The sequence below is a fragment of the Porites lutea genome, chromosome 3, assembly GCF_958299795.1.
Source record: "Porites lutea chromosome 3, jaPorLute2.1, whole genome shotgun sequence".
Classification (NCBI taxonomy): domain Eukaryota; kingdom Metazoa; phylum Cnidaria; class Anthozoa; order Scleractinia; family Poritidae; genus Porites; species Porites lutea.
This window is the reverse complement of record NC_133203.1, coordinates 1,057,445-1,070,020: the sequence shown is the minus strand read 5'-3', so window position 1 is coordinate 1,070,020 and position 12,576 is coordinate 1,057,445. Positions and strand designations below refer to the sequence as shown.

Below are 12,576 nucleotides of genomic sequence, written 5' to 3'. Positions count from 1 at the left end.
ACACATTTGTAAGTTGCAGACTTTTTCCACCCATAAGAATTTTATTTTTGTAGACTTTTTCACACGTAAGAATTTTATTTTTGTAGACTTTTTCACACATAAGAATTTTCTTTTTGTAGACTTTTTCACACATAAGATTTTTAGTTGTTGACTTTGACTGCAAACTTTGACTGAAAATTTTGACTTCAATCTACTCGTTGAAAGACAACTATATGAGCAAACCTCCATTCAAGTTTTGTTTCATAGTAAGCTGATCCACTAACCCGTCCATGATTTCATCCATTTTGTTATAAGACCACTGATCTACGCGGAATTCACAGGTATAGACGACCTCACAATGTTCTCTGGAGGAGGCTCTGATTTTAATCTTGGATGTCTTGGAAGGTTTTGTTAATTCAATAATGTCATTCAATCCGTGGTATATAGGATACACTATTTCAAAATCCATATTTCTCATACCTTCTTTTGACGGAGGCTTTTAGGTTATGTCAACGACATATAAATAAGAACCAAATATTTGGGTATAACTGACTTGAAACAAGGGATCATCCAATGCTAACTCCATCCAATGGCAATTCTCCTGATTCTCAGGGTACATTTCTCTCTCTGTTTGCTCATGTGTAATCCACATGTCTTCTAAATCTTGATTCCGCGGTTCCTCTACTGGAGACCATTCATCATGCAGTCCTATCTTCATGATACCTTGTGTTAAATGAATGATAGTTTCACACGAACTATTCTTTTATGTTTTTCAGATCTCACCTCAGGCTATAAATTGACATCGGTCTCACATTAAGAAATCATTTTTATCTCACCTCTTGTATGGGAAACATGTCTGCACTCGAAGAAACTCCCGCTGTCTCTGAACCTATCAAAGAAAATAATCCTCCCACTGTGTCTGAACCCACTGAGAAAAATATGGAAACTACAGTAAAAAGCAAGAAACCTACACTAAAAAGTTATCGTCAAAAACTGCAAGCAATCCAGGCACGTATCAAGTATCGTGAAAAAGCCATCAAGGGATTCAGAAACCATCTCAAAAAGGGCACATTTCCTAAACGGTTCAAATCATTACGGCCCTTCCCAAAAATGGAATCACCAGAATCACAAGCAGTCGTGAATGCGGCCTGTGAACAAGTACATTGTGTCATTTTAGATCAAATGATTTTGGATGAGGAGAAAAAACTTGTGCAAGATCAAACCAGTTATCAAACCATGAAAAAGGAACGGGCATGTGAACGCTCTCAGTTACTCAAGACATCCAAAAAACCCCAGAAATTGTCTGTGACACAGCTCATGCAGGAACTCACCGATTTGCAGTCCAAATATACCCAGCTCTGTAATCAATTAAACAGCACTCAGTAAAAATAAAACACATGTTTAAACTGTAATCATTGTGTGATTTTTTTATTATTATTGACCTCCTAAAACTAGTTACACGTATAGTGAAAAAAGTTACAATGCAGTAAACGTTAACTGTCCTCTAACATACTTGGCTTTCAATTTAAGCGGATATGATTGACCTACAATCAAAGTCTCTTGTTTAGGATATTCCACCAAAACTTCGTGTTTATTCTCTAAGTTTTTGGTGACTGGTGGGTTTAAATGTTTCACTACTTCTGAACCTTTAGCGAGTACTGTGTTTGATGTCACTGTAAACTTTTGTAAACCTTCGTCGTTTTCTCCTTGATATGTCCCTTGTATGTCTTCTTTTAATATATGGTCGAAATATGCAATCACTTCACTCACTCTTGGAACAATGTTCTCAATACATTTAGAACCTACAAAGGTGCGGTTTCCATTGATCTTGTTTTCCAGAAAGAAGTAAGACTTTATGGGTGTCTGACCGCAGTGGCAAATCTTGTGTTCGTTCTCTTCAATGGGTCGTGACTCCACAAACATCCATTCGTCTTTGCAATCTCGCTCTTCACTCAAATGTTGTAAATGTAGTTGCAAATTGACGTCTTACTCCTTGCAAATATACCCGTGAACACGTCGCATGTGCGTTTGCCTGCTGTCTTGTCTTGTAAATGATGCGTTGCAGTGCCAACATTTGTAGCAGGGTTTTACCTCAGCACATACAGTTTCCAAATGAAGTTTCATTTTTTGTTTACCTGTGAATACTTGACGACATTTTGGACAAGTAAACCTTTGCGGATTCTTCAAATGTTGCCGTTGTACATGCCGTTGCATATTACCCTTCTGTGAAAACGAGAGTGGGCAGTATGGACAATGATATCGATTCTCTGTTGTACCACACTGCTTCTTATGAGGAAAGAAATTGCCTTTGCTCATTTCTTTTCCACATGTAGGACATGGTCTTGGATACGTGACTTTCGGCATGTTGCAAATCTGTAATGTTTTCACCAAATTTTCGATGCACTGAAATACATGTTCAAAGGTCCCAAGGGTAATGACGTCAGCAGGACATGTCTGGGCGTGATGGTCCCTTGGGATCTTACATGTTTAGGCATGTTTTTTCGTGAATCACTGTGATGACCAATTTCATGTTATTAGCAGGTGCTTGAAGTTTAGCTAATAACCAATTATAACTCAGAGCATCGAACATGGCTAACATAGTGCGTGATAAGGACACAGTCCACGGAAAGAAGGCAAATACTGGAATATTGGTCAGCACCCCTAAACATTTTGTGATTGGGAGAGCAATCGGTTCCACGGTGTGTAGGGTTAAATAACATCTTGTTTTCATGGATAATCTTCGACTTTTCACCCAATGTTGTACTGCACGTAATAAACCATCGCTCATTGACATTAACAGACTTTCATTCCATGCTGGTACTCTGTGTTGGTGTACTGTGAGATCCAATTGAAATTCTTGCACAGCGTCGTTATTTCTCACCACTCTGTCTGCAAATTCTGTTAACTCCACTGAAATCACTGGATTGTACAGATTATACCAATGTCCACTTTTGAAACGTTTTTCTTGCCAATACGATAACTGCTCCAAATCTTGCATTGACATCGTCTGCATTTTGACTGTCTTCTACACACTCACATTCGCACTTGTTTTTTATGATTGAAATAAAGTGTGTCATCACATTTTTATTTACACTCGTACCCAGTCCTTCTCCTAGTTAGGGTTAAAATGGTAATTAGCCCTACTCCTTTGGGATTAGGGTTAGGGGTTAAAATGGTAATGAGGTTAGGGTTAAACCCTAGCCCCCTTGGGATTAGGGTTAGGGTTAAAATGATAATAAGCCCTAGTCCTTTGGGATTAGGGTTAGGGATAAAATGCTAATAAGGTTAGGGTTAGGATTTAGGGTTAGGGTTAGGGTTTAGAGTAAGGGTTTAGGGTTAGGGTTAGGGTTAGGGGTTAGGGTTAGGGTTAGAGTTTAGGGTTAGGGTTAGGATTTAGGGTTAGGGTTAGGGTAAGTTTAGGGTTAGGGTTAGGATTTAGGGTTAGGGTTAGGGTTAGGATTTAGGGTTAGGGTTAGGGGTTAGGGTTAGGGTTAGGATTTAGGGTTAGGATTTAGGACTAGGATTTAGAGGTAGGATTTAGGTTAGGATTTAGGGTTAAGATTTAGGGTTTAGGTTAGGGTTAGTGTTAGGGTTAGGGTTAGGAATTGGGGTTGGTTTAGGGTTAGGGTTAGGGTTAGGGTTAGGGTTAAGGTTTGGGTTAGGGTTAGGGTTAGGGTTAGGGTTACGGTTACGGTTAGGGGTAGGGGTAGGGGTAGGGTTAGGGTTAGGGTTAGGGTATTTTTTCTTTGGTTTTAGGTTTGGGAAATTTTCCCTTGGTTTAAGGTTTGGGAAATTTTCCCTTGGTTTAAGGTTTGGGAATTTTCTTCCTTGTTAAAGTTTTTTGTGATTTTTTCTCTTTGGTTTAAGGATTGGGAAATTTTCACACTAATAACCATACACACAAAAATTTGTAACAAGAACACACTTTATTGGTTGACGCCACCATGCAGACCTTACCTCTATTTTACAAGACTATAAACTAGAGCTCGCGCTACCAAGCCAACTGTGCTCTATTTTACAACAAAATAAAAACTTAGCACATGCAAAAATTACAACCTCACATAGCCATAGGGGTATGTCAGCCCTGTTCCTTTTTCAATCACGCGCTTGTCCCAATTGACACCAAACACTTTCACTAAATCTGTTAAACTAACCGTCTTGTTGGTGTTATCTGTAACAAAATGATTCTTTATTTCTATTTCCATGAGTCTTCTTTGCTCCAAAGGATGTGACAGTTCTTTCTGAATGTGCTGCATCATGGAGTTACAATTCAACACTTGGTTAATTTCAAAGGAACTCTTGGTCCCCTTGTTCTTGCACTCCGTTTTACCCTTCGCTGTCTGATAGCAGTACGATTTAGGTCCTGCCGATCCAAACACTTCTATGGTGTCTCCTTCTAATTCGTCCGTCATTTGACCAAGAAACACTCCTGTAGGGATTTTCACTTCTCCGGGCTTGTAACTGTAAATCACTGAATCTGTGTCATAGTATAACACTTGCTCGTTTAACTTTTCCAATTCGGAATATAGCTTTAAACGAGCCAGAGATGTTGTGAAGGCCGCGACGAATATATTGATCTTTCCACTGCTTTGACAAGCATCCTCAAATTTCAGGGTGCTGACTTCCATGACATCCTCGTTAAAAATACGCACATCTTTAACTATAATGGTAGGATCTTGAACAATTTTCTCCCATGTGTCCGGATCCTGAATTGATTGTGTTTGTATGCGATGCTCGTTCTCGCCAAATTTCCCCCAAAAGCTGTTCAACATTAATTTGGCGACTTGTTTACGACCTGGATTCTTTTCTATTTTTTCAGGGTCTAGATCAATCCCCTCGTGTTCTTTGTAATCGTGGATATAGGTGGCTTTCTGTTCTTCTGTTTCTACCCCTGACGGCCATCCACTGGCTTCTGTTTTGTGCTTGAGCCACGTATTCACATACGGTGCAAATAACCCCTCCTTTCTCTGGTCGTCAGGAAAGTGCCATACTTCATGGATTTTTAGGATTTGGTAGCCTTTCTCGACTGCTTTTAGCAGCTCCGGAGTACACCATGTACCTGTCATCATTCGTTCTTTATCACTGTGTGGACAGAGATTGGTCCGTTCAAACCAGGGTTGTTCTGCTTGATCCTCTGCACATTTGACACATAAAGGAAACAGCAATTTTTCATTCTGCTTCACCGGTAACACTGGATGCAGCAATTTTTCTGGTGCCAAGACATTGACTTTAGCAATTCCAAAGTAATCTTGGATGTTTTGGTTCACAGGGTTGACAATGATGTGAGGGTGCCCAATGGGATACGTTCCATACTTGTTGATGGTGGGGTAAAGGCTCGTAAAATCCTCATATAAAATTTCTTCTTCTTTGCCTGCCTGGTAATAACATTTGGCCATGCCTGTTCGGCCTCCAAAGAATGCCTCTCTTGGGTTCAAAGGAGAAACCCATGACATTTTATCGATTTGCTCTTGCAAGTTTGGACATTGTTTCAGTTTTTTGTTAAAATCACACTCCCATTGTTCCTTCACTGTATAACCCGCTTCTTTTAACAGCTCTGTTTTTCGTTGGGTGACTTGATAAATTTCTTCTACCGTTCTATCTGGATGGTGAAAGGTTTTCACATGCCTGCCATTCGGTTTACATTTACGGCATCCATGGTACTCGCATCCTTGGAACTCGTACACTGTTTTAGTTATGTGATCATAACCATCCACAGTGACTCTGCTACCCTTGATTTGAAGTACTTGTTCTCCTCCATTGCGGGAATGTTTGATTCTATTGCCTCCTAATTTGAGATCTTCCAAATACAACCATTGTAAAGCGATTTTGCTTTGGTTCACTTTAAGGCCACCCCATCCTTGCACTGGTTCTACAGCAATGGTTTTCGGCTGCATCTGGTGATTCCGCCAGAAATAATGACACGTGGAGGCAATCGTAATACATTGAGTCAGTGGATTAAATCCTGCCTCGTTCTTGGTGTCTTGAGCAAATTTCAGACAACCTTCTCGTAACAATTGGACGTCGCTTTTGCAATAGTCCAGCATTTCGTTTTGAAAGTTCCAAGTCTCCCCCTTGCGTACTTGCTCTGCATGCCAAGTTTCGCATTCTTCTTTCTTATCTTTAGACATGTGCTGGGGCTCAAAGAACTCAAGGTCTGGAATCTTGCCCTCGTAGTGTAAATGCTTCAACATGGAAAATTTATGCGGGAAAAATCCTTTCTTCAGTTCTGTCAAACCAAAAGTTTTTGGAAATGCCGCAAGGGGCATATTCAAAAAGTTCAATGAATCTTTGAAAATCAGATTGTGATGCTTGAAGTGTAACATCTTCGTACCTGTCCCCATTTGATCTGTGACTTTTAAATTCTGGTTGTACAGGGTATTTGTCGTCAGCACGCCATCAAAGCCTTTCAAATTATGAAAGAATATTGTGTACTCTGGTAATTTTCCTTTTCCTCCGTTTTCCTGCTTTTCTTCTTCAGCCCATGTTTGAACTGTGTCGAGAAATAGACTCACACAATTCGTACCCCAGTGGTGATAGATCGTTTTGCTACGTCCTTTTGTAAAACAGATCAGAATCGGGATGAATGTTTTGTTGCTATCAATTAAACATTCAATATCGGCAAAGATCAAATCATCCGCATAAATCTTCTTTGTCAGTTTTTCTTTTGGTAAACGTTCGTTGACCATGTCTAGAGTAATGCCTTCTAATGACACTCCTTCATCTAACAACTCATCAATGACTTTTTCCTGCAAATCTGCTAATTGGATTTCAACCATGGGTACTCCCATATTGATGTAATCCAAATCTTTTAATTTTTTCTTCCGTTGAGCAATCAATGCATCAATCTCGTCTTGTGTACTTTGATCCGGTAAACCTTCAACAATCGTTCCCAAAATTGTTTCTATTTTCTTCTTCTTGCTTCTTAATTTTTGTAAGGCTCTCTTGAATTTTTGTTCTTCCTCACTGGTAATGTAACACTTATGCTGGTAAATAGGAACAAATTCCAAGCAATGTTTACACTGTGCATGCAAGCATTTGTGAGGAAAGTCTTGGTTCACTTTGTAAGTCACCATACACTGAGGACATCGTTGAAAATCTCGACAAGTGCTTTTCAGTTCCAAGATGGGGGTCAAACGTTCATGGAGTTGTTGTTCTAATCTTTCTCTTGTTTTTTTCATGTCCTTCTTTTCTTCTACTGTTTCAATGAAATGTGCTAAAAAACACTGCTCACCATAAAATTCACGTTTGCAAATTCTACAGCTACGATCTGGTTTCGCCCATAACGTAAAATCTTGACATCCCTCTTCATCATTTGCTGTGTTTCTTTTACAGGCAGGGCAATTTTTAGCTTGACAACGGTGATGGGCACTGTCTTCGCTATTGTAGCCTTTGCAGCACTTTTTGCAAAAATAACTACGGTTCATAAATCCAGGAATGCTGTATAAACCATCGTAATGGGCTTTTTCCTGGTTCTGTTCGTCCACATACACTGACTTTACCAGAGCAATAATTTTGTTTTCGTCTTCGTACTTGTCTCCTTTAAAGATCACACCACCCCGTGTAGCATCCACTACAATGATTCTAAATCCTTGTTGGCCTAGGTACTCTTGAAATGTATTCACTTCGTCTAAACCGCATAAGCCCTCGGGAACATTAGCTTCTTGGTGGAGCTTTTTAGCTTCTTTTAGTTGCTGGGTATTTATTCCTCGATCCAGAGAAATATTTTTGAACGTGTTAGGTTCACCTGCTTGGCGTTTGGCATACTCACGCATCACCACGATGGCACGGGCACAACAGAGAGTATCCTTGTTTTTTATTTCACAAACGCACTTGGATTCCTTCGCCATCTGTTCCCATATTTTCTGACCTGGACTTGCACCTGCCCGTTTACCACCTTTGCGTTCTGGTCGGCTGAATAATACCGAGGCTGAGAATCCGACATCATTCGTAATGAACTCTCCGCTGTTCAGGACGTGGCTAAGATTTTGTAGAACAGCTTGAGTCATGGCAGCTCGCTTTGTAAAATCGCCCACATCAATTTTCCACGTTTCTCCTGTTAAACCATCCCTACGATGCTCTCTACTACCGATCTGAAGTGTCATCCAATAATCTTCTGGTATTTGGAGTTCCTCAATCAAATGGTCGGTTGCTTCTGCAATAGCGTGGGTTGCAGCAATATTCAAGTCTTCGGACTCTTTCGGAGAGCGTTGCTGATCAAGGGTCATTATGAATTTTTGGTTCACTACAGCATTTTGTTTCCAGCGTTTGGCAGAACCTAATTTGGTTACATTCGCCACAAAGAGCGGAGTAGGTCCCTTGTTGTACTCTTCGTTTTTCTCTTGTGGTTTAATCTCTGGTTTTAATTCTTTGACATCAAAATTGGAATCTTCAGCTGGACGCTTCATACCACGAGTAACTGCACCACCAGTCTGAGAATCTTCCGATAGACGTGTGACTTTGTCTGCATGCAATAACTCTAGACGTAAGAGTTCAGCAGACTCCTTTGCTTTCCGCTTGGCTGCTTCGGAGTGGAACTTCTTCACATGTCTTAACATATCATCTTTTCTTGTAAATGTGGACTGACAGTGTGGACATGGAACAGGATCTACTTTCTTCTCACAATGTTTTCTATGTCTTGAGAAATTACTTCGATTGTTAATTTTGGTTCCACAGGTCGGACAGGGACGTGGGTAAGTAATTGCCATGATGAGAGCTCCGTTCACTACAACGTATCGTAATAAAATGAGTATGGTTATAGATATCCGGCTTTTATACCTTGTGTTATTATAAAATGATGTCAAGTTCTAAAAATAGAAACAAATTCTGCTGAGTCAACAAAATGTACGTGACGTCAATGGGCTTGCCTAAACATGCCCAAACATAAACCGTGATGGAATTAACTTGTTTAACCCTCGACATTAAACATTAGGTTAGCTTAGGAAAAGGGTTAGGGTTAGGACATTTAGTTAGGTTTTGGAAAACTTAGTTACAAAACTAAAACTGAGTCAGCAAAAACAAAGTGTGACGTCAATGGGCTTGCTCAAACTTGCCCATAATCACTCAAGTGTGACCTGAACCCTAAACATAAAAATAAACATTGGGTTAGGAAATTTAGATAGGTTAGGACATTTAGTTAGGTTAGGAAATTTAGTTAGGTTTTGGAAATTTAGTTAGGTTAGGAAATTTTTTTGACTGATTTAACCCTAAACACTGCGCCCGACTGATTTAACCCTAAACACTGCGTCCGACTGATTTAACCCTAAACACTGCGCCCCACTAATTTAACCCTAAACATAAAAGTAAACATTGGGTTAGGACATTTAGTTAGGTTAGGACATTTAGTAAGGTTAGGAAATTTAGTTAGGTTAGGACAAATATTTAACCCTAAACACTGCGCCCGACTGATTTAACCCTAAACATAAAAGTAAACGTTGGGTTAGGACATTTAGTTAGGTTAGGAAATTTAGTTAGGTTAGGACATTCACTCGACAGATTTAACCCTAAACACTGCGCCCCACTAATTTAACCCTAAACATAAAAGTAAACATTTGTGTTAGTTTAGGAAATTTAATTTAGTTAGGTTTTGGAAAACTCACTCGACAGATTTAACCCTAAACATGAAACTCACGTGTAACTCTCACGCGGTCATCACGTGTGATGTCCGCGGTGTCCGAAAAAAATGTGCTCCGTTTTGTACCTGACTAGACCCCCTGAACTACTCCAGTGCCGAGAAATATTGCTGCAAGTAAAATAGACAATGGCGTCATTTCGTTGCTATGACAATTCCGATGTCATTAAAACCCTGCTCATGATAAATTTTCATCTTTATCTAATAAAACTATGCTAGCAATTTTTCCAAATGTTTGTCTATGGCGACGTAGTTATTCTCAAAATTGGGAGGTATTGACCCTGAAAAAGCATCGAGCCACCTTCATATGCCAGTACGGCCTACATTATTGCATCGTATGGCCCTCGTTTCTTTTCTACTGTTTCGTAAAAATTTGGGCAACTTGCGAGAATTTTTTGGCAAAAAATTGCCCATACGCCTATGGTATAAAACACGGACTAGGTATAAAACGCGGACAACAGACTTTGTATATAAAAGCAGCTTTAGAAAGGTAAAACTAAGAGAAAAGGAAAACGGACTAGCATGAAACAGTAGTCAGGCTTCTTGCTTACGTTTGCTTCATGCACAAACATTCCTTTACAAGGAAAAAAGGTTATGCCGCTACTCAATGCAACTGAAATTAAACTCTGAATTTTATATAACTGAAAAGAAGGAGTTAGAAGAGAATTCAATTTATAGTTTCAAACCAATAAGAAGCACCGAAAATAAAAATTTAGTATCGGTGTTAGTCATAGTAAAATTCTTCTAGATGCCACTCCACAATTCCGTTTCAAATAAAGCCTTGGGAATATGTGGAAATGAAGAACTCAGACGAGAAGGTCAATATACTCCGCGATGTAAAAAAACAGTATTTAGGGTGGAAGGATTACTCACCTATACGTAAATAATAAGCGAAATGAACCATCCAATGTTATATTCTAAGCGATGATTTGAGGAATCCTCGGTGGGGATGTGCCACCAGGTTCTCCGAATCCTGACCCTGTGGAAAATGACACTTTTTTGGTCTGAAATACCCGTTTTCAGACCAGATCTCTAAAATCCATACCCATTTTCAGACCTGGCCTAATTTAGCCTGTTTAGTTCCAGCCTCTGAGATAGTGGGGAAGATTCCCCAGTTTCCTGCCGTTTTATTTTCGTGCTCGTGCTTTCTTAGCCTGCGTAGCAGGCGTTCGAAAGGGAAGGGGAAGGGAATTAGGGCGCGAGACCGCGCGCGCGAGGGAGGAGGGAGGAGGGGCACGCTTGCAAGCTGGTAGCGGGGAAAGAAGAGCTGAACTTCGAAGATCTGCAAGAAGGTAGCAATTATTATTAAAGTAAGTTCCTGGCGGTTTTATAACCAGCAAGAGGAAGTCCTCAACGAAAACTCGCTAAGGGTTATGGATCGCTTCGTCTTCAAAAATCTTGCCGTTGATAACGCGGGTCAAACAGCAGATAACAAGCACACAAGGAAACCGTAAAGAAGACTACTATGGGTGAGGATGAGACCTTGTATGACACTTAAGAGCATTGTGTGCATGACGGCATTTTGGAGATGCAAATTTGGTTGCGAGACCACGCCCAAGTTTTTATACCACAAACTCAAAATCTTTTCCGATTTCCACTTCACTGGCTCGCCATATCCTATATCCAATGATTACTGAACTGACAAATCAAGATCAATCAAGTTCCCGAATAGTATGATGTTGATTTCCCCAATCAGACAAAGGTATGATGGCTTTGATTGACACTTTTGGAACACTGACCAATGAGGATTTTCACATCTCACTGGTGGACGACAAATATGAAAAAGGCAATAGCGTCCTTACAGGCGTTTCCTTCCCTTCCCCTTGTGTGCCTTTCGTGCTTCCCGCGTGCCAGTAATTCCCTTCCCTTCCAAATGCCTGCCACGCAGGCTATTTAAGCGCAACCCTAAGCGATACCTTTAAGGGCAAAAATATTGGTTTTTTGCCTTAATACCCTAAATGAGACCAAGATCTACACTTTCTACCCCTAGGCTAGTCATTGATACCCCTATCACCTTTATATGGGAGTTTCCCCTTTGTGGGATTGCATTCAGAGTAGGCGGAAAAAGGAGAAGGTAGTGAGAGAAAACCCCTTCTGTTCTCTCTCCTCTGCAGAGGCTTCTTTGTGTTATAGGGAGGCTGGAGACTAAGAGGGAAAAGGAAAGTGCACTGGGTCCACAAACCAAAGACATCAAACCATTACTTATAAAGTGTAGTTTATAACCCTACCATTTAAAAAAGGCAAAAAAAAATTTCCAGAGAAATATCCATCAGAAAACTTTATTTTTACAGTGAAACAATCTATTGTAGTGGCCTGTAACGGAAAATGCACGTTCAAAAGGGACGTCCTTTAACCATGATTTAACAAACGCATCTTACTTACTAGCTAGCTAACAAAGTCCAAAATATTGTTACCAGAAGTCCAATATCTTGCGCACAAACAAATCCTGTTAATCAACGTCCAGTGTCTGCAATTAAATGACTAAGTCACAAGTTAAATTAATCATGGAGTTCAATGTGAGTAGGCTGAACGCATTCCAATCCAAGCTTTTCCAAAACACAGGCATCGAATTTCTTCTGCGTTGCTCTACAATAACCAAACTCTTGGTTGTGGTAATCAAGACAGGTCCAATGTTTGGTGAAAACATCGTTACACTCTGTTTTTAGCTTCTTGAAGAAATCTAGAGCGCACTTTGTGACTTGCTTTCCTTCTTCCAGACATTTTCTGGGGTCTTTGTGACCGTAGCGGCAGCCCATAAACGACTTGAAATCCTGGTCGCAGTATTGGCCCAGATGGTGTGCTCCCCCCATCAATACCGCTGATGTGATCGGAAGTTCATCAGACTCCAAATCCTTGAACGTTATGTCTTTAACTCCAGCAGCCATCGCGAAAAACTGAACCAAAACGAGAGCCAAATCAGGGCAAAATAACCAAGATGGCGTCGCCTACGAGCAACCGCTAGCCCTAAG

General features: G+C 40.3%; 1 protein-coding gene across 1 annotated transcript; it reads right to left on the bottom strand.

Annotated features, from left to right (window-relative positions):
* Positions 1–12,105: 12,105 nt before the first annotated feature.
* Positions 12,106–12,492, bottom strand: LOC140930044 (NADH dehydrogenase [ubiquinone] 1 alpha subcomplex subunit 8-like). Its single transcript, XM_073379700.1, has one exon. The coding sequence runs from the start codon at positions 12,490–12,492 to the stop codon at positions 12,106–12,108; it is 387 nt and encodes a 128-aa protein (XP_073235801.1).
* Between the last annotated feature and the right edge of the window lie 84 nt (positions 12,493–12,576).

Coding starts and splice junctions, on each gene's coding strand:
- LOC140930044 (XM_073379700.1), bottom strand. CDS start 12,492: ATGGCTGCTGGAGTTAAAGACATAACGTTCAAGGATTTGGAGTCTGAT.